The sequence below is a fragment of the Leptodactylus fuscus genome, chromosome 4, assembly GCF_031893055.1.
Source record: "Leptodactylus fuscus isolate aLepFus1 chromosome 4, aLepFus1.hap2, whole genome shotgun sequence".
NCBI lineage: Eukaryota > Metazoa > Chordata > Amphibia > Anura > Leptodactylidae > Leptodactylus > Leptodactylus fuscus.
In genome coordinates, this window is record NC_134268.1 from 30,727,443 (window position 1) to 30,749,041 (window position 21,599).

A 21,599-nucleotide genomic window follows, 5' to 3' on the forward strand; every position below is an offset into this window, starting at 1 on the left:
CTTCCATTCATTTCTATGGGAGCGTGCTGTTCGGATCGGCTGATCCAAAGAGTGTTCGCTCATCTCTATAATTATTAAACCAAAGTTTGATGAAAATTTAGGGACCAAAATAAATGCTACTACATTGCTTTGTGTTACACCAGCCTAAATCTGCTGGCACTTTTTACAGACTTTTCTTGCTGCCCATCACTGGATATGCGAAACACTGCGCCCATAAAACTCTATGGCCCCATTCATACACAGAGGCAATATTGTTTACACATTTGCTGATCTCTGTTTATCCTCTAGGTGGCGGCCTTTCTCCTCACTCAACCGCAATTTTTTGTAGCTGTTTTAAAATTTTATTGATATTCAAACAAAAAAATAAAAAACTTGTGAGAAAGGTGACATAGGATTGTATAATGTTAAGGTGTATGGAAATGGGAATGCTTGTGGTTGTATACTATATGCAAATGAAGATATCTGAGGTTGTGATATACGTCACACCTTCCGCCGTTATATAGGATACAGCATTGGCATTAGTGCATTGGCATTAATCACATGCAAGATGCTACAAAGTGCAGAGGTGTCCAATTTTGAGAAAGGGGTAATTGTAGGATACCACCGAAATGGTCGATCCTTAAGGGACATAACAAGCAAACTGAATTACCCAAAATCGGCAGTGACCTATGTGATTATGAAGTGGAAGGTGAACAGTGATTGTCGGAATGTGCCCCAAGTCGGCAGACCCCTGAAACTGAGAGATAGAGACCGACATGTGCTGGCCAGAGAAACTGCACCCAACCGATGGCTCACATACACCAGGAGTGTCACCAGGCATCCGGAGTATTGTGTCGCTCAATCCCATCCATAAGGAAGTATCTGCTGCTTCTACCAACTACTGGATAGGAAGAAATGTTGTGTTTCTATTCCACCATGTTACTTGGCATCTCCTGGCCACTGCTGTCATTCTGGCACCTTTGTATATTGTATTTTGTCATCTATTGTATTTTTGTTTCATGTATTTTTTATTTATTTCTTAGTATATTGTGTCACATTCCTATTTTTTTTTGTGTGTATTCTAATTGCTATATAGTAGCACGCTTGATTTGCTAGGCGTATTTGAGATTTATGGGTAAATTTTCAGCTGAAAGGGATTTTATTCACTTTGTGATGTACCCAATATAGCTTATGCCATGTTGTTCTTTCCATAAAGCAGGGAGCATCAGGACAGGTGGAGATGAGCGGAATATAGTTTTGCCTATAAGCACAGCCGATCCTTGTTGTCCAAAGATAAAGGGGTCAGGAGGAAATATATAATTTCTCAAGAGCTCAAAACCATGTTGTGTTTTTTCTGTTTTTCCATGAATGAGGTTGTCTTGTCTCATCAGGTTCTCCTCTGCCCAGTCCATGCGCCATGAGCTTCTGATCTGGAACATACAACCTGTCTATGCATTATATGTGACAGCCATTCATGTGCATGGTCTCCCTATAATACTACATGAACGGTGACATCTCCTCCTCTTAGAATCAGCTTTTCTGGGAGGTGTTGGGAGGACCCCAGTAGTCATTTATCTATGACAAGACCACCATCTTATCATTTTAAGATATAGCACCCATATACTGTAATGCCCCAATATCATGTATATACCCCCTGTATACAATCCACTTATCTTTACATCTTGGTTTCTAGTTTTTTACTTTTATTAAAAACAAATTGTAAGAAAGAAAAACTCCGACTATAAAATACTGACTATAAAAGATACAAGGTGTCAGGATTCCATACTGAGATTGTAAGGAGTAAGAGCTGATAAGGTGAAATTGTCCTGCAATTTACTGAAAGCCAGCTCACACGTCCGGTGTACTAGGTGTAGTAACAGTATATGGGGAGAAGCACCGTATCCTTGTATACAGGACATAGGAGCTCATCCAGACCCTCCCCAATGGTCGTCTCTAGAGGTGAGAACTCCTACAACAGATAATGGGTCATTTCAAGATTCTACGCTTTTGACATTTTTATTTGGGCAGCTCCTCAATGATGATTCGTGACACGGAGTTCCATCCTGTCGAGGCATCTCCTCTGGGGTAGTCTGAACAGGTGCCGACCCAAACGGCAACGTCAACCAGTCCTGAACTGATCCCTTCACACAGTCCTTCCACTGGGAAAAAAAAGTGGTTTTCATCAAATTTTGTTGAAGAAAATGAATGTATTGTTATGTATGGACCCCATATATAATAAATTACTGCAAATCATGGAATATTTGGGACAAAATCATCTTGTTGCAAGCCAATTCACCCAACATTAATTCTATGTTAAAGGGGTTGTCCCATCACAAGGATCCTATCTATACTGCTTATTAATGTGGATGTAAGACTTTTCCTAAATACACTGCTTCAGCAAAACTGCTTTGTCCACTATATTACTTTATTCTTTTTTTTTTTTTACACATCCCTTGACTTATCCGGTCATAAGTCAAGTGATGTATCTGCTGCTCTGAGGGGGGAGGGAGGAGGGGCTAAGTGCACGGGAGCAAGCCTGGAGGGGGGGGGGGTAGTTTACCCTTTGGGGGGAAGGGGCCGCCAATACAGACCCGGCATCCGCTGTAATAGAGAGGCGGATGCTGGGGAATGTAGACGCCAGCACAGATGCCTGCAACATCGGTCGGAGGAGCGGAATAACACCATCGCTTCTGCCGCTTCTGGCTTCATGCAGGGCAGAAGCATAGCGATATTGCAGGCACCTGTGCCGGTGTCTACACTCCCCGGCATCCGCCTCTCTCTATTACAACGGATGCCGGGTCTGTATTCGCATTGTGAAGGCTAGACTGGTCTCACCATCTATGAGCGTGCACGCATCTCGCCGCTGGCTTTGCATATGTAACCCCGCCCGCCAATGACGCAACAAAGCAGGAAGACAAAAGATTTTACAGCAACGAAGACTGGTGAGTATGCTGTTAGTGCTATTAATGGGTTAATAAGGGCATCCAAATATCTTTAGCAGTGTTTTGAGTGATTTCTGTGTTTCTCTGTGAGCTCCTGGCATCTTTTGCATTTGTTTACATGGACATCTTCCAGTTCTGTTTCCCTACAACTACCATGATGCTTTGGGCCACTCAGCACTGACTCACACCACCTCCCTCTCTCACTCCCTCCCCTTCCCTTTTTTAACCACACCCCTTTCCCGTTTCCCAAGATAGCCTGCCAACTATTAACCCTTCCTAACTAACTCAACTCCCCACCCACCACCCCATCATTTTTACCTGTCTTCCATTCCGGACCTTCTGGACACGGGATGTCACTTCTTCCTTGCGGCCAGCACCTCCTCCTCTTGAGGTCGGCCGGCCGCAAAGAAAAAGTGTCATCTCGTGCTCCTGAATGTGAATATTAGATTAGTTCTTATGGGTAACACAGTGTTTTGCTGTAGATTAGTATCCGGAATTATTAGTAGGTGCATGCATCACCCCACCAGGATGCCGGTGCCCATATTACAGGTTATTGTCATTGTACCTGTAGAAGTGCGATGGATGTTTATTGTAGAGTTGAACTCTGCGCTGCCTTGATCCAGATAGATAATGGCCTCGATAGGGAGAGGACCAGCACACTCTGCTCCATTAAAGGTGAAGTACCAGCGCTGGCAGCAGGCAGTCTTACACTTAAGACGCAAGGAGCCACTGAACACCACCCTCAAAGCACTGTAAGAGCGCATCTTAGTGAACGTACATTCCTAGGAGACAAAACAGAATATAGAAAAATTTCTTTAATTTTGAATCTAAAAGTTCAAAAAACCCACTAACAATGAAAGGGGACCTTTCCCCACCTCCAACAAGTCCAGCTCTTTATATCACGTCACATTTAATATGCCCTGTTCTGCTGATTCTGGCACAGTTGGAATTTTTTCTCTAGCCCCCACCATTCCTAAACAATCTATGCTGACAATTTCCGATCTGGCAAGTGCTCATATCCTTGTATAAAGTTATACACCTCATTACAGCAGCTCCTACTGAATGTAAGAATTCTCCTTATCTGTATTAGTCTTTGATGTAACTTTGCTAGTTCAGAGACTTCGAAACCAGTTACAGGTTTTCCATAGACTTTTGGTGTCAGTGTACAATGGTCGTCCCGGAAGTGATCAGTATTGTATGAGTATTGACCGCTATAGGCAGTTGTGATCCACTACCTTTACCAGTAGGGGGCACCATAATACTCTTTATGGGACGCACAATGGTAATTATAGTAATACTGGTACTAGTAAGGTATTACCTTGTTAAATTTGAGGGTAAAGACCTAAACCGGTCATAGTCCCTGATAGAATATACTCTGATTTACTAGTGTATTGGACTTTTAAGGGTTACAGAGCATCACTCCCCATCTTTCTTATTGCTGGGGCCTGTTATCTATTGGGCAGTTGTACCATAAAGCTGGACAATCTGACATTGCTGGTATCTGTAGTGCTACATTAGCAGAGATCTACATAAGCCATCTAATATACTCAAGTATAAGCCAAATTTTTCAGCACAGTTTTTGTGGCGAAAAAGCCCCGCTTGGCTTATACTCGAGTCAATCAAAAAAAAAAATTTTTTTTTGGGAGGGGAGGGGGGTCCATGACCAGTCACAATAGTAATGTATAGACTCTACTATAAAATAGTGGAAAAAAAAGAAGCTAAAAAAAAATATAATAAAAAATAAAGTAAATAAAAGTTCCCTCGTTTCCCTAGAATACATATCAAAGTAGAAAATGACTGTGACACACATACACATTAGGTATCCCTGTGTCTACTGAATATAGGGGATCTGCAGGGCTCCTGTTCCGTAGGGAAGGGGTTAATAGGAGCACTGCAGATCCCCTATATTCAGCCAGGCTGAATTCCAAGTGGGGGGAAAAATCCCAGTCCTCAAGCTCAGGGAAGGGGCAGACAGACAACCAAAACACCCCCTCCCCTTCCCCAGTGTCTACTCCACCCAAAAACTCCGTCCATTTTCATTTTTGATATTTTCCAGTAGCTGCTGCATTTCCCCCCTAGGCTTATACTCGAGTCAATAAGTTTTCCCAGTTTTTTTGTGGTAAAATTAGGGGCCTCGGCTTATACTCGAGTATATACGGTAAGTAAATGTGTAAGAATGGCCTCCTGACGAAGCCGGGTGTCGGCGAAACGCGCGTCGGGCGTTTCAACAAGTCCCATCTTCTGATGTACTGAGAGTCTCCTTCTGCTGAGTATCTCCCCCTGTGGCATTGCTCACATTTTGTCATGTTTTTACCAACGGGTATGCATTTACATTATCCTCTTAGCTGTATTTATTAACATGTGGTGGGAGTACAAATGCGGATATATATTTATCATTCTGGCCGGAATATCCTTTCAGCACTTCAGAGTATCTATTCTATATTGTGTATATTTTTGATAGAAATTATTATATCAGGATATTCTATCCAGTTCTGCGATACTATATTCATATTATAGGATTTCTCTCAGTCATCATTAGAGGGAGGGTTAGGTGTCACACTGCCATCGATTGTGTGGGGGGTTCTGTCCCCTTGTGTATTTTCCCTATTTTATATGTTGTTTATTGATGTTTATAATTATAATTGTTAATAAATTGATTATTTTTTATATTCTGCGAGTCTTGAGTTGTTATGATATTCATAAATGTGTAAGAAACCAGAAGGATTTTTATTAGAAATGTTTCTAAGGGACAAAATAAGTATTTCCAAGTAAGTATCGCTGGCGGCCATAAGAGGGGCGATCCATTACGTGATGTCACCATGAAATGTAAGGCGACGTTCTCGCCTGTGGCAGCTATAAGATCTCCAGTCTCATTGTGAGTCATGGACGGTAATTACTACATGTAGGAGATACAGGAGAACAAGGACAATTATATTGTATGGAAAATATATATAGTAACAGGGTTTCCCTAAAGTTTATGGCATCTCAATGAGACATGTCACAAAACACCAGGTAGGTCGGAGCAGATCCCGATTCTGGCCACTAGCACTAAATCACTGTTATAAAATGCATTTTCGAGTTGAAAGTCTATTTTAGGTCAGTCCCTTTAACTTTTTTTTTTTTTTTTTTATGTTTTTATTTTCTGATTGTATTTTTTAAATTCTATTTCCCATACGTGATTATGGGGCGGCCATCTTGGCTGAGCTTATCCTCTATAGACTATAATGGGGTCCGTGTTCTTGCCGCGCGTTGCCTGCACAAATCATGCGGACAGGAAAGTAGATTGTGAACTACTTTCCTGTCCTCATGATCCCTGCGGAGATCTGGTGGCAAGCACATGGACCCCATTATAGTCTATGGGGTCAGTGTCCTTTCTCTGCACACTGCATGCAGTTGCGTTCAGTATTCTGTTCGGGGGGGTCCTCATGCAGACTCCCCCAAACAGAATACGAACGAAGCCTAAGCCGTGTTACAGTATATAGCTATCCAAGCTCTATCCCCATATAGAACCAGTTTTGGTGACCAGCATTAGATACAGCGATCAGTCATTGCCAGCTAATGGTATACACCTAGGCTACTATTACTACTTCCCTAAACAATCATTTGTCTCCATTTTTAGATCTTTTGTTACCTTGAATCTATATCTGTTTTATATGGTAATACTGAGTGAGAACTATCCTGTATCAATCAGTCATGACCACATGACTCTAAGCCATAAATGTCACCAGTGTTTTTTATGTGACGGTTACACACTATGGCATCCACCCAAACAATGATTAGCCTTCAGGCCACAACCTCAGGCGTCATGTCAATGCATTGTGGATGGAGCCTATAGAGTGTATGGGGTGCCTGTACATTAGCACTGGGAGTACCTATGGGGACCAAAGACTAAGACAACAGGTGCACAGGATCATAAATGTGCTCGTGTTCTGAGGTCATGTTCTTTTTGCAATATTTTTCTGCAACGTATTATCTCCATGCGTGCTAGCTATAAAAAACTGACTAAGCACACATCTAGGAAACAAGAGACGTGGGAATTATCCTTTCACTCCAGTAACCTCACAAGCCTCCAGTGCTACTTATATATTTGGAGTCTAACCCTCGCCAATAAACAATAACATGACAAAAACCAATAGTGTTACATTATTAATCCCTACATACTGCAATTTTCCCTAGATCAATGCCATAGTTGAGGGCGCTCCAGGCGCATTGCTTGAAGTTTGGTGTCCAGGACTCTTCTACGCTTTCTCTCATACATTCTCCCTTCTCTCCTTTTGCCCCATCACGTCCGGGGATTCCTGGGGTTCCTGGGATGCCATTCACTCCTGGAGTTCCGTCTCGGCCAGGAGGACCCATGCTGCCTTGCATACATAGACCATTGTACTGCGGAAGAAGAGAAATAAGATAAGCCATTCAGTATTATAACCATCTTGTTCAGGCAGCAAAAAGGTCACAGTAGAGAATGTTCCCGATAACCGGGGATACAAAGGATTGAACGCTGCAGATGAAGGAGGACTGTGGGATTGTATTTATATACCTAAGATAAGTCAGTATATTTCATACAAATAAAAAAAGGAATAAAAAAAATACGATATTAGGCTGAGGCCCCACATTGCGGAAATGCAACTTTTTTTTTTGCAGATTTTGTTGCAGTTTTTTGAGCCAAAGCCAGGAATGGATTAAGCAGAAGGGAGAAGTATAAGGACTTCCTAGATATTTCCTATTTCTTCTGTAGTCAGTCTTGGCTTTGGCTCAAAAAAACGCAACAAAATCTGCAACAAATAGAGCTGCATTTCCGCAACGTGGGGCCTTAACCATAACCAGGCAAAAATGGACAACCCTTTTAAAGTTTAAATAAGCTCAGAGTAGTGAAAAAGTATAAAAAAATGTATACTCACCAGTCCCCGTTTCTCTGGTGTCCTCCCGCGCTTCCCGGTTCATCTACTCCTGCGGTGTCTTCCGGTATTGCGCCCGCCAAGGCCAATCAGCGAAGGGCCTGAATGTCACTATCTGTGACATTATGGGTCTCTTCCTGAGACCTGCTAAGGCCGGTGTTTAGCCTCAGCGGTCACGTGACTACTTAGGCAAATCAGCGGCATCAGCACAACACCGGAAATGATCCGGGAAAACAGATGAACTGGGAGGCATAGGATGATAACGGAGCAATGGAGATATAATTAGCTCCTGAGGAGGCCCACTCGGCAGTGGCATAGGGTACAGGGCCTGCGGCCAGGTGGAAAGGGCTATGGCCATGGACCACCATGATAGCAGTTGGGGAAAGCCTGGTTCCCCGACCGTTATACACTGTTAATAGGATGGGGCCAGCAATCGCCGTGCCCCTTTCCAATAGATGCCAGCCCAGGGAAGGTGAATAAAAATAAAAAAACAAATACTGATACTTACCTGTCCTGGGCTCAGCATCCACTCTGGAGCTCTTCTGGCCGATGACTGAGGTTCTCCTCCCTAGGCCTTATTGCTGGGGCCTGTGATTGGACCGCAACGGTCACATGGGATACGATGACGTCATTACGCTGGCCCAATCACAGGCCCCAGCCGTGACGTATGCGGAGCAGGACCTCAGTCACGAAGGCAGAAGAGGACCGAGGAGCAAGGATACACAGGAGAGGTTAGGTAAGGTAAGTATTATTGTTTGTTATTCTTAATCACTTCGCCTGGGCCTCTGATTGTTATACTCTTTACCAAAAAGTAAGGTATGATGAAATGGAGCGTGGCTGAAGATTCAGACTACACAAGATTTGTTTGTAGTCTGTGGTCTGTATAGGAACTGTGTACACACACGTGAAAAGTTTAGGACTAAGATTTTTTTTAATTTTAATTGCACATGTAAGTTAGGAATGTTTATTGCTCAACCTATGTCCATATAAACTGAGAAAAGAATTGCTCTTTTATAGACAGAAATTCACATAATATGTCAGATTCTATAAAGTTCACACAACTTGCCTTCGAGGATCTCTGGCCTGAATCCCTTTAGATCTGCAAATGCATTTCCAACCCAACTATAAAACCCTAAACAGTGGAATGATTCTGGCCGCGTCACCCCAATATGTCAAGACTAACGCAAATCGTTTGCTTTTGCCCTGGAAGCGGGAGGTAGGAGAAAATACCTGGGGTTGTGGATTTCAGTCTCTGAGCTGGAAAATGTGAGTCAATTAACTGTGAAATAAGGAATAATGAAGAGCGCAGAAAATCTGCCAGAAGACAGAGCAAGAGGCGAAGCTTCTCTCCTGGCCAAAAATTACTGTATCATGCACTGAGCCAAGATATATGAGTAGATGTATACAGTCCCTGGTGCCAGACATTGCATTGACTGTGCGCATTGTGTAGTCCTATAAGTATGTCTACTATGAACGCCTGCAGACAGACTCAGCGTCTATGCCAAGAACTTTCTTTGCCTACAATCAATTAGAAACTTTGCGGTAATCTGAGGTGAAATTAAAAAGAATTAGCGAGTTTATGAGCAAAAAAAAAAAAAAATTGAAAAATGTGAATTTTGAATGAATAGATGGGGGTGGATATGTTTAAAAGGGCACTCCATCTCCATTCATCTTTAGACACAGTCTAAGGTCTTATTCATGACTGGGATGTTTTTGTTGGATTTGATGGTATCAACGTCACATGACCCTTTTTTTGTGTGAATAAGGCCTTAGGAGTTGGGAGTTGTTTGACATAGGCTGACTGCTCTCAATGAAGATGGTGACCAAGGGTATACTTATAGGCGAGGCATTGAGTCATGTTTATCATAGTATGTATAATGGAAAGAATAAAGTAGAATACAGTAAAAAGAAGATTAATATTTCATGGGTATAGATAGGAAGGAACTGTTGGACATGGCCCTTAGGTGCTGGATGCCAAATGGGCGCCAACTGTGCCTTGACCCCATTAAGATACAGGATTCATGCAACAAACTGAATCTTTGCCCTGGTGACGGTAATGGTGGCCTGTACCTCCAGCTTACACCTGTTACAGCGGCTTATCTCCTGTAGTTACAAGGGGTTGGAAGCCCTACCATATATAGCCAATTTGCAATTCCAATTCTTACCACAAAACCTAAATAGTTTGTGACTTCCTGGAGAATGACCATGGGCCATAGACGTAGTTAGGGAGGGGCAACACGGTGGCTCAGTGGTTAGCACTGCAGCCTCGCAGTAGTGGAGTCCTGGGTTCAAATTCTGCCAGGAACATCATCTACTAAGGGTTTGGATGTTGTCCCTGTGTTTGCATTTATCCCTCCCCCCCCCCAATATGGGGCTCGCAATCTACATTAAGAAAAAAAAAAGACATAATTAGGGCCAAGTGCTGAGGCGCTAAGCTCCTGAGGGGGCTCACTCAGTCAGGTGGAAATGGCCTGGTCCATGGACCACCATGATAGCAGTCGGAGAAAGCCTGGTTCCCTGACCGCTATACATACTGCTAATGGAAAGGGGTCTAGCAATTGCCAGTACAGGCCAGGGGAGGTGATTAAAAATAAAAAAAATTACTGATACTTACCTGTCCTGGGCTCAGTAACCACTCTGGAGGTCCTGCTCCCTAGGCCTCACTGCTGGAGTCTGTTATTGGTCACATGGGCACGATGACATCATTACTCTGGCCCAATCACAGGCCCCAGCAGTGACATCTGAGGTGACCCCAGAGAATAATAATGGCTCCAGTTCTAGGGAAAGGGGCTCTTGGGAGCATATAATACTACGTGGGGGCCACTGTGCAGTATATAATACTGTGTGGGCCACTGTAGAGCATATAACACTGTGGGGGGCCCTCTGGAGCATATAATACTGTGTGGGGCCACTCTGGAGAATATAATATTATGTGTGGGCCACTCTGGAGAACATAATACTGTGTGGGGGCCACAGTGGAGTACATAATACTGTGTGTGGGCCACTGCGGAGCACATAATACTGTGTGGGGGCCATAGTGGAGTACATAATACTGTGTGTGGGCCACTGCGGAGCACATAATACTGTGTGGGGGCCACAATGGAGTACATAATACTGTGTGGGGCCACTCTGGAGAACATAATACTGTGTGGGGGCCACAGTGGAGTACATGATACTGTGTGGGGGCCACAGTGGAGTACATAATACTGTGTGGGGCCACTCTGGAGAACATAATACTGTGTGGGGGCCACTGCGGAGCACATAATACTGTGTGGGGGCCACAGTGGAGTACATAATACTGTGTGGGGCCACTCTGGAGAACATAATACTGTGTGGGGGCCACAGTGGAGTACATGATACTGTGTGGGGGCCACAGTGGAGTACATAATACTGTGTGGGGCCACTCTGGAGAACATAATACTGTGTGTGGGCCACTCTGGAGAACATAATACTGTGTGGGGGCCACAGTGGAGTAAATAATGCTGTGAGGGGGCTACTGTGGAGTGGCACTATTAACAGTATCAGAGCCTGTTCACACAGTGGAATCTGGCACTGCTTTTTCAGCCGATTTGCACCTAGATCAGCAGCAGATTCCTCCCTCATTCTGTCTCCAATTGAAACTAATTGGAGCAGAAAGCTGGAAAAAAAACATACTGCTGGATCTTGCCACAGATTCTGCAACCGATTCAGAGGCCGGGGCTTGAGATTCTTCATTGGTTACACTCATTTGGGTCTAATCAGTGGTGGAAAGCTGCAATAGAATACTGATACTCTGCATCCCATTTCTACGAGGTCCCCACTGCTACCAATCCCAGGCCTCAGCGGTGACCTCTTAACAAACAATCCTTGACTACTGAGGGACCTGTATTCTGAAGACCAGAGTAGCTGCTTCTGGTAAGGGAGGCCGGGAAGAGATGAATAACGTTTTTTATGCTTATGGCCCCATCAGCAGAGTCGGAACACCCCTTTAATCTCGCAATGAATGATCTATATTTGATTAACTACGCTTGAACTCAATGGCCTTGTGTCTTGTATGTAACTATGTATGTAACTATGTATCCTGTGCAAAATACCATGAAATGAGGCGAGACCTGGGCGAAATTATATGGCATGTTTATGTCAAGATACCTTTTGTTATGTAGATTATCCTGCCTCTTTAAGGATTAGCCTCACCATAGAGATGCAAGTTACACTGAGTGACAGCGGCACATAGGACTCCAGGTAATAAATAGTAAGACATTATGTGGTGCAGCGGCGCAATTAAAAGAATTATCTGGCGTGTCATCACTGGCTGAATGACTGGAATGTGAGGAGGGGGAAGAAGGAGGAACGGCCTCTCCAACTCTGTTTTCCCAGCTAAGGAGGTGAATATTTGGTGCTGAGTGAGATCCTTGAATCCTACTTATTGAACCACTTCACATTCCTGTAAAGGAGACATCAATTGTGTCAAGAATGAAGTAGCAGAGCCCATTGCTATTCCTGATGATTATAGATACATCCTTCCCTGTGATGTCTGTAGTGCAAAGGACTCTCTACAATAAGGCAGGACCCAGTATTATAGATAGATAGTGGGGACCCAATGCAAATTTTGTACTGGAGCCCATTAGCTTCAAATCAAATCAAAAAAGCTTTATTGGCACGTCCGAATAAATATTTGGCATTGCCAAAGCTAGTAAAGTGTGGGGGGGGGGGAGTTGGACTCGGGTGGGTGAGTGGTGGGGGTGGGGTGGGGCGGTTGGTTTGGGGTATAACAGTCCATGGAGTTTCATCTTCCTCTTCGTTGGTGACTGCTATATGGGGAGGTGGGGGTGGGTGGGGTGGGGGTGGGGCGGGTGTATTGGGATAAATATAACAGTCCGTGGAGTCTCATCTTCCTCTTCGTTGGTGACTGCTATATGGGGAGGTGGGGTGGGGGTGGGGGTGGGTGTATTGGGATAAATATAACAGTCCGTGGAGTCTCATCTTCCTCTGGTTTGGTGACAGCTGGACACGTATTGGGCAGCGATCTCCACAGTGGTCTCTTCTTCTCCCAGTAGGATGTAGAGTTTCCTCTTCTCGTCTGCAGATATGAAGTCTGGGATGTGGGCAGAGAGTCTTTGGTAGTAGACGGCCCTCACTGTTGAGTATTTGGTGCAGTGTAGCAGGAAGTGGGTTTCGTCTTCTAGGGCCCCCTGGTCACAGTGCTGGCATAGTCTGTTCTCCCGCGGCTTGTACGTCTGCCTGTATCGCCCCGTCTCTATCTCTAGGTTGTGGGCGCTCAGTCTGTACCGGCTCAGGATCTGTCTGTGTTTGGGGTGGGGTATTCTCTCCAGGTAGGTGGCCATGGTGTAGTCGCTTTGTAGGGATTGGTACACGGTGAGTTTCTTGGAGTTATTTATTTTGTTTCTCCATTCTTTAATGTACCGCTCTCTGTTTGCCTCTGTGGTCGCCTTTATTTCGGCCTTGGTTATCATCTGTTGGTGTTTTTGGTTTGGTGGTTGGCTGTTGTTTGGTTGGTGAGTGTCTGGTTTGCTCAGGTGGCTTAGCCATGCTTGGTGGTGGTAGGAGTCAGGCTTGCTCCCCTGGATGTGTGCCCAGAAAGCTAGCGCCCTCTTCTGTATGGTGAGCCATAGCTTTATGTTATGCCTCTATCCAAATCCCTGTACGCGCTCACCAGTTTATGGTACACTTCCCCGCACTCTCCTTGCCTTAGATTTCATTGCAGGCTCCTCATGGTACATAACATCTGATCATTGGGGGGGTGCCAAGTATCAGCCCCCATTGCTAGTTTAGCCTTATGATCCTTTAAAAAACCCACTCGTCTGTCAACCCAAAATCATTTTGCGAGGCATGAAAGCAGTTCTTCATCTGCATGTAGTAAACAGCAGGTAGCGCTATTATTTTATAAGGTATCAGGGAATTGGTTAGGCCCTCTTGCCTATAAGACCCCTTTTGTGGTTCTGTTCACTGCATTTGCTCCATCCATCAGCTGCTGTGCATGTATAATGTCACATGATAGAATGAGCAGAACAAGAGCATCTTACTGATTTTGACAAAGTCAGTGTAATACCTTGTTTCCCCTCTGGTGGTGCTACAGGGAAATGTAAAACTTGCTGCTAGGTTATCCTACATAAAATATCTGAGCAATGGATTCACAGCAAAAGGACACCCCGCCATCAGTTTAAGAAAGTATTCAAAAAAAGAAATGCTGTTTAAATTTGTAGATAATTAAAAATTTGCAGAATTTTTAAAATTTTCTCTAACCATTTAATTGGTGTGAGTCTTAATAGGTTACCAGTGGATATGACCATGAATACAGGAACTCACTATGGTCTGGGACTTGTCAGAATCCGAGCCATAATGTCCTTATTGTCACTGGGTTATCTTCTCATTACCACAATAAGGACATCATGGCTAGGTTTCTGACAAGTCCCAGACCATAGAAAGTTCCTGCATTCATGGTCATATCCATTGGCAACTGATCAAAGTAAAGGACTGCATCAAATCTTTAATTTCTGCAATTTATTTATATTCTAGATGTGAATTCTATAGGAAAGGAGAAAGAAGAATATACATGTGCCCTTTTCTAACTGCAGACAGCTATATACATAGGACGCCGTGTGACTCTCTATGTCTCCACTGTGCAAGATTTCAGCTAGGATATAATTTAAGGATATTACTCCCTAACATAATGCCAGTGGTCGGGAGAAAAAAAAGCATCAGCTATTGTAGGATGTCGCCTTGGCGTCGGCTTCACGTTACGATGCCAGAGTGTTATTACTGCTTCACAAAGAAAATGAAAAAATTGTAGTCTGAAAACGCTAAAAGTAGAGAATGGATGTCTGTCATGGAAATGAGCAGAATTGTCTTCTAGTGTTACATGATTGACTATAGAATTTTTTTTGAATATTATGAGGCCCATATAGGGCTCCCTATTAGCATGTCTTTGGAGTATGGAACGAAATCCACACAAGCCCAGGAAGAACATATAAACTCCTTGCAGATGTTTGGTCCTTGGCAGGATTCGACCCCAGGACTCCAGCTTTGCAAGGTTGCAGTGCTAACCACTGAGCCACTGTGTTGCCCATGATTGACTGGAGCATTGAATGGGTTAAACTTTGGCGCAAACCTCAAATTTTCAGATGCCCCCAGTATGGCACTCCAGTGTTAACTACCTACGGTACTTGCTCCACTTTCTCCTTACTTGCGTTGCTTTTACATGACTTTCAGGGGCTTGAGGGGTGCAGAGCGTGTGGTTGCACCCGGGTCGAGGAGCTTTAAGGGGTGTATAATTTTTTTTCCTCCAAACATGAGGAGACCAGTACTATAAACAATATAGTTGATGAACCTAGTAAAGATTTTGTGTTGGGGAGCAGGAGCTCCATGGACGTTAATAGTAGCCATCATGGAGTATCTAGGGCTACCATCAGATAATAGAGCTAGCACCTTTACAGGTGACCCAATATTAGGATTGACCAGACTACTTGACCACTACTGAATTCTATTTTGACCACCCTAACATCTTGAGGGGTTTTTTTATGTTCTTCCTATGTTTGTTCATTTTTCTTCTGGGTGTCCTCCTACTATTCACAAAGATAAAGATCAGCTAGTTGCCTACTCCACAAGTATCTGCTCTCTACTTTTGACCCAAATCCCTCTATAGCTCCCTATTTGTCCATCTTTTCTGACCTGCTTCTCATAAAGAACCCCTTTGTATGTCCAACAACCCACCAATGGCTGTGAGCCTTAAGATTCAGTAGTGCAGTCTGTTTTATACACTGTTATATACAGTTCTAGACATTGCTTGCACCCCATTGGTTTCAGGAACAATAGGATTATATCAGATAAAGCCAATGCAATAAATTGGACTTGGGTCCTGGGTCTGAACTTTGCCACAGTGTAGAAATAGGAACATTGGAAATCTGAGATGTGAATAATTCACTAGTACAGTATGCCATACTATATTTATGTATCATGTGTGCTGAGACTTTAGAAGCCCCACTATGGGCAGGAGGCAATACAAATATAAAGGACCATCATGGTGAACAGACAAAAAAAATGCAAAATGAATGAAGAGTATTGTAAATCCCATCAATATTTGGTGTGACCTTTGCCCTTTGCCTTCCATCAGTTCTTCCCGGTACTTGCAGACAGTTTTTGGCAGAACACGGCAGGGAGGTTGTTCCCGCCATCTTGGAGAACTAAGCACAGATCTTCTGTGGATGTAGGCTTGCTCCAATCCGTCTGTCTCTTCATGTCATCCCAGACAGACTGGATGATGATGAGATCAGGGCTATATCTGTGGGGGCCATATCATCACTTCTAGGACTCCTCCTCCACAGGGAAAAGGTCATATAGATAGATTCAGATTCTCTTTTCTTCATTCATGTTGCAATTTGTTAATTGAAAAAAATAAACTATTATATTATTGATCTGATATTTTTCTAGTCTAAAGTATTCTTACTTTGCAGTATTTTTTTCACCATTGTGTAAAATTTTTGTATAGTCCTGTATGCAAATAAAAATTCCATATCAATGAGAGATTCCAAGAGGAAAAATATGGAACTGGCAAATCTGTAGATATTCCACAAAAACAACACATAGCACTATATAAGATGTACCAAAGTTTAGTGAGTTAAAAGGATACTACTATCTTATCAAGTGATGCCATATTGCAACGATGTGTCAGCGCTTCAACATCAGTAGGGATCTGATCCCTTCAGCTTCTGCTCAGATTTCGGATGGGGTTATGTTGCAAGTCCCTGTACAGCTGGTGGATGGGGCGCTGCTATGCTGGGAAAGATTTACAAGCAGTGCTCTATCATAACACTATCAAGTTGGTGCCAGTAATATTTTTTTTCGGTTAAAGCTATCTAATATTTTTTCTATATTTGATATTTCCAGGGCCAAACTTCATTATTAATTTTAATTGTAGTACACACTTGAGGACCTGTGGTCACATTGTGCTCCTATGTAGGTCCTCAAGACAGTAATAATAATAATACATTTTATTTATATAGCGCCAACATATTCCGCAGCGCTGTACAATTTGTAGGGTTCAAGTACAAACAAAAATACATTATAAAGAAAGTCACAATGGGACTGAGGGCCCTACTCACAAGAGCTTACAATCTATGAGGTAGAGGGGGTGACACAAGAGGTAGCAGGGGCGGCATTGCTTATACAGAGGTCAGACAATGTTGTAATAGAGGTGACTGTCATTACACAAACATAAGACTTTATGAGCCATCACCAGTTGTGTCCTGTAACATGTAGATTGAGCTTGGACATATAAAGTTAGCCTGAAATGGCATCATATCATGTGGGGAAATGTGGGAGCGAGGACAGAGGAGGGTTAAATTCTGGGGACTCTAATCACGGTACGGAAGGGCTTACATTAGTAATTGTGATAGGCCTGTCTGAAGAGATGTGTCTTTAGTTTGCGCTTAAAGCTGTAGAAATTGGGAGTTAATCTGATTGTCCGGGGTAGAGCATTCCAGAGAAGTGGTGCAGCTCGGGAGAAGTCTTGTATACGAGCGTGGGAGGTTCTGATAATAGAGGATGTAAGTGTTAGGTCATTGAGTGAACGGAGAACACGGGTTGGGCGGTAGACAGAGATGAGGGAGGAAATGTATGGAGGTGCAGCATTATGGAGAGCCTTGTGGATGAGAGTAATAACTTTATATTTTATTCTATAATGAATAGGCAGCCAGTGTAGTGACTGGCACAGACCGGAGGCATCGCTGTAGCGTCTAGACTGATAGATGAGCCTGGCCGCTGCATTCAGAATGGATTGTAGAGGGGAGAGTTTAGTGAGGGGAAGACCGATTAGTAAGGAGTTACAGTAGGTAAGGTGAGAATGAATCAGAGAGACAATAAGTGTCTTTAATGTATCTCTCTGTAAGAGTATTGTGCAGATCATTTTTGTTCTGAGGCTGTGGTTGCCCTTTGGTGCAATGTCCATGCTCTATCAAGATGATACTGGAAACATCTGGACCCAGACGCTATGATTGTAGGGTAACTATGCTGTGATCGTTCCACACTAGTATTAGAATACATGGCTGTCAATCTACCATGTTCTTGTATAGATCTGGTTGCAGAGAAAAGGGACAACTATTTTGGGGTTTGGTGTGGGATCTCCATTATGTGAGCATATACAGTCCTATGAAAAAGTTTGGGCACCCCTATTAATCTTAATCATTTTTTGTTCTAAATATTTTGGTGTTTGCAACAGCCATTTCAGTTTGATATATCTAATAACTGATGGACACAGTAATATTTTAGGATTGAAATGAGGTTTATTGTACTAACAGAAAATGTGCAATATGCATTAAACCAAAATTTGACCGGTGCAAAAGTATGGGCACCCTTATCATTTTATTGATTTGAATTCCCCTAACTACTTTTTACTGACTTACTGAAGCACAAAATTGGTTTTGTAACCTCAGTGAGCTTTGAACTTCATAGCCAGATGTATCCAATCATAAGAAAAGGTATTTAAGGTGGCCAATTGCAAGTTGATCTCCTATTTGAATCTCCTCTGAAGAGTGGCATCATGGGCTACTCAAAACAACTCTCAAATTATCTGAAAACAAAGATTGTTCAACATAGTTGTTCAGGGGAAGGATACAAAAAGTTGTCTCAGAGATTTAACCTGTCAGTTTCCACTGTGAGGAACATAGTAAGGAAATGGAAGACCACAGGGACAGTTCTTGTTAAGCCCAGAAGTGGCAGGCCAAGAAAAATATCAGAAAGGCAGAGAAGAAGAATGGTGAGAACAGTCAAGGACAATCCACAGACCACCTCCAAAGAGCTGCAGCATCATCTTGCTGCAGATGGTGTCACTGTGCATCGGTCAACTATACAGCGCACTTTGCACAAATAGAAGCTGTATGGGAGAGTGATGAGAAAGAAGCCGTTTCTGCACGTACGCCACAAATAGAGTTGCCTGAGGTATGAAAAAGCACATTTGGACAAGGCAGCTTCATTTTGGAAACAAAAATTGAATTGTTTGGTTATAAAAAAAGGCGTTATGCATGGCGTCCAAAAAGAAACAGCATTCCAAGAAAAACACATGCTACCCACTGTAAAATTTGGTGGAGGTTCCATCATGCTTTGGGGCTGTGTGGCCAATGCCGGCATCGGGAATCTTGTTAAAGTTGAGAGTCGCATGGATTCCACTCAGTATCAGCAGATTCTTGAGAATAATGTTCAAGAATCAGTGACGAAGTTGAAGTTACGCCGGGGATGGATATTTCAGCAAGACAATGATCCAAAACACCGCTCCAAATCCTCAGGCATTCATGCAGAGGAACAATTACAATGTTCTGGAATGGCCATCCCAGTCCCCAGACCTGAATATCATTGAACATCTGTGGGATGATTTGAAGCGGGCTGTCCATGCTCGGCGACCATCTAACTTAACTGAACTTGAATTGTTTGTCCAAAATACCTTTATCCAGGATCCAGGAACTGATTAAAAGCTACAGGAAGCGACTAGAGGCTGTTATCTTTGCAAAAGGAGGATCTACTAAATATTAATGTCACTTTTCTGTTGAGGTGCCCATACTTTTGCACCGGTCAAATTTTGGTTTAATGCATATTGCACATTTTCTGTTAGTACAATAAACCTCATTTCAATCCTGAAATATTACTGTGTCCATCAGTTATTAGATATATCAAACTGAAATGGCTGTTATAAACACCAAAATATTTAGAACTAAAAATGATTAAGATTAATAGGGGTGCCCAAACTTTTTCATAGGACTGTACATACATTGCCCATGACTGTGTCACACTTACATGTACTCATTCCCCATAAGAGTGATACAATATAAATGTGAGCAGAATCATAATTATCATCATCATAGTTATATCTTATGAGGGTCAGTTTTAGAGGTCCCCACTAGATAGATACCAAATAGTTCCATATAATTCCCATATAGTACTGCCTAAATAATACTGCTATACAATTCATAGGTAATAAATCCACATTGTAGCCAAACAATATTCCCTATTCAATTGCCAACAATTTCCTACATAATACCTTCATACAATACCTAATGTGAGGCTAAATGGTGAAGGGTCTGGTGGTCTACATAGGCTAGGAGGCAGCTTGAAACTTCTTGGCCACAATACTGCAAACTCTGTAGCAGATCCCCCATCTCCTCCACCTACTAAGTAGCATTCATAAAACTAGTGATTTTCTAGGGGACCCCTCGATCACCAGATCCTAGGTCCAATTTCAACTTCTATGCCCTATAATTTCCTGATCTAAGCCAGTGAAGGGGTTAACGGTAAAGTTCCTATGAAGATTTCTCAGGTCACTCTCGGAGGTCCAATCCTTCCTTCTAGGAAATGGCAGACCTGGGCAACAGTCCAATTTGGCATCTGCTAAAACCAACCCTGAATACACATGTGATATTGTAATAGTCCCTGGTTTGATTTTAGGTGAATTAAAGAAAGTGCCCCAAATTATTGAAACGTCTAAATCACTCCTTGTCCCTAGAAAGGATTACTGTCTATAGTCCCCCATCTTTGTACTCTGCATGGTTGGAAATTGTACAACTTGAACCCACTCATGCATGGGATATGGTAAAGAGTGGACGTCTTGGAGATGACCACCCAAAATTGCATTACAGAATTGGGGTGGAATTGTCTTCACCAAGAACATGGCAAGTCTAGATAGTATAAGGGTTGGTCTTTTTATAGTGATGAGTCTTTATGTGGTTCACTAAGTAAGGATTAGGTACAATTAGATATTTTAGGATAAATTATACAGACACATCCTAAGCAGAAATATCACTTTGATCTTAATGGAGGATGTCAGTGAATGAACAGAAGTAGCCAAAAAATTCCTATCCGTGAAGGACTAGTATGATAAACACATCTGTATCTACTTAAGCCACGTCTTCCACCCACATATCACACACTATACATACATATTGTGCATCAAACAATGCAAGGCCACATTATACTAGACTTTCTGCAAAGACGTAAGCAGATATTATACTGAATCTATTGTGTCTGGCCAAAGTCTGTAGAACTTATCAGAATCTTCTCAAGAACCATCTATGGTTCTCCTTGGAAAAACTTCTTACAAGAAAAGATTGCAATATATTTTGAGGATGGGATGGGTGCAGGGATATATGGAAAGGTTGAACTCACTCTGTCTATGATGTCCAGGTCCTTCTGACGCAATGCTCTTTGCTTCACCTTTTGGTTGTCAGGCTCAGATTGAGAAGGGAGAAGAAGACATGATGTGACCAGGAGAAGAGCAACCCAAAGTGATAACATCTTAGAAGAAGATGAAGAGAAGAAGGGGGACTTTGCAGGCTCAGGCGCAGGATAGTGAGTGTTCTGCAGTGAATGGAGGTAGTGAGGGCTGCAGCTGAATCACAGACTGTCTGTTTCTGCTGAAGGACTGTGTGTTATTACATCTATGACTGGCCAACCCCGGGGGGATTGAGGAATTCTTAACTCCTGAATCTTAACTCCTCACCGCAGAGAACACGTGCAAACGCTGAGGACCAACAAACCGTTTATTGTCATAGAAGAGCATTGCAGGAACCTTCAAGTCAAAAAGGTTTTTTTAATGGGTAGGTTCAAAGGAAACTTACTTGTAAAGTGTTGATTGAAGTTCCATATATATATATATATATATATATATATATATATATATATATATATACACACACAGTATATATAGTCAGTATTCAATAATTATCATAACATACTAGACTCTCAGTATAAATAAAAAAATTTCACCTTTTTGGATTAATAATTTTTATTTTATAATAATTCC

The 21,599-nt window shown here is 42.6% G+C and overlaps 1 protein-coding gene across 1 annotated transcript; it reads right to left on the reverse strand.

Annotated features, from left to right (window-relative positions):
- Nucleotides 1–1,718: 1,718 nt before the first annotated feature.
- Nucleotides 1,719–21,240, reverse strand: CTHRC1 (collagen triple helix repeat containing 1). Its single transcript, XM_075272084.1, has 4 exons — nt 20,963–21,240; nt 7,083–7,304; nt 3,487–3,703; nt 1,719–2,138 (listed from the first exon to the last, which is right to left on the reverse strand). Exons 1-4 carry the CDS (start codon nt 21,089–21,091, stop codon nt 1,996–1,998), a joined length of 711 nt encoding a protein of 236 aa, XP_075128185.1. The 5' UTR covers nt 21,092–21,240; the 3' UTR covers nt 1,719–1,995.
- Between the last annotated feature and the right edge of the window lie 359 nt (nt 21,241–21,599).

Bases quoted from the DNA above. Each gene is read 5' to 3' on its own strand.
- CTHRC1 (XM_075272084.1), bottom strand. From the start codon at position 21,091: ATGTTATCACTTTGGGTTGCTCTTCTCCTGGTCACATCATGTCTTCTT. The intron at 7,305-20,962 runs GTGAGTTCAACC...CTTCTTCCGCAG, and splicing joins ACCTGGACATCATAGACAGA to TACAATGGTCTATGTATGCA. The intron at 3,704-7,082 runs GTATGTAGGGAT...TTTGTCTCCTAG, and splicing joins TTGATCTAGGGAAAATTGCA to GAATGTACGTTCACTAAGAT.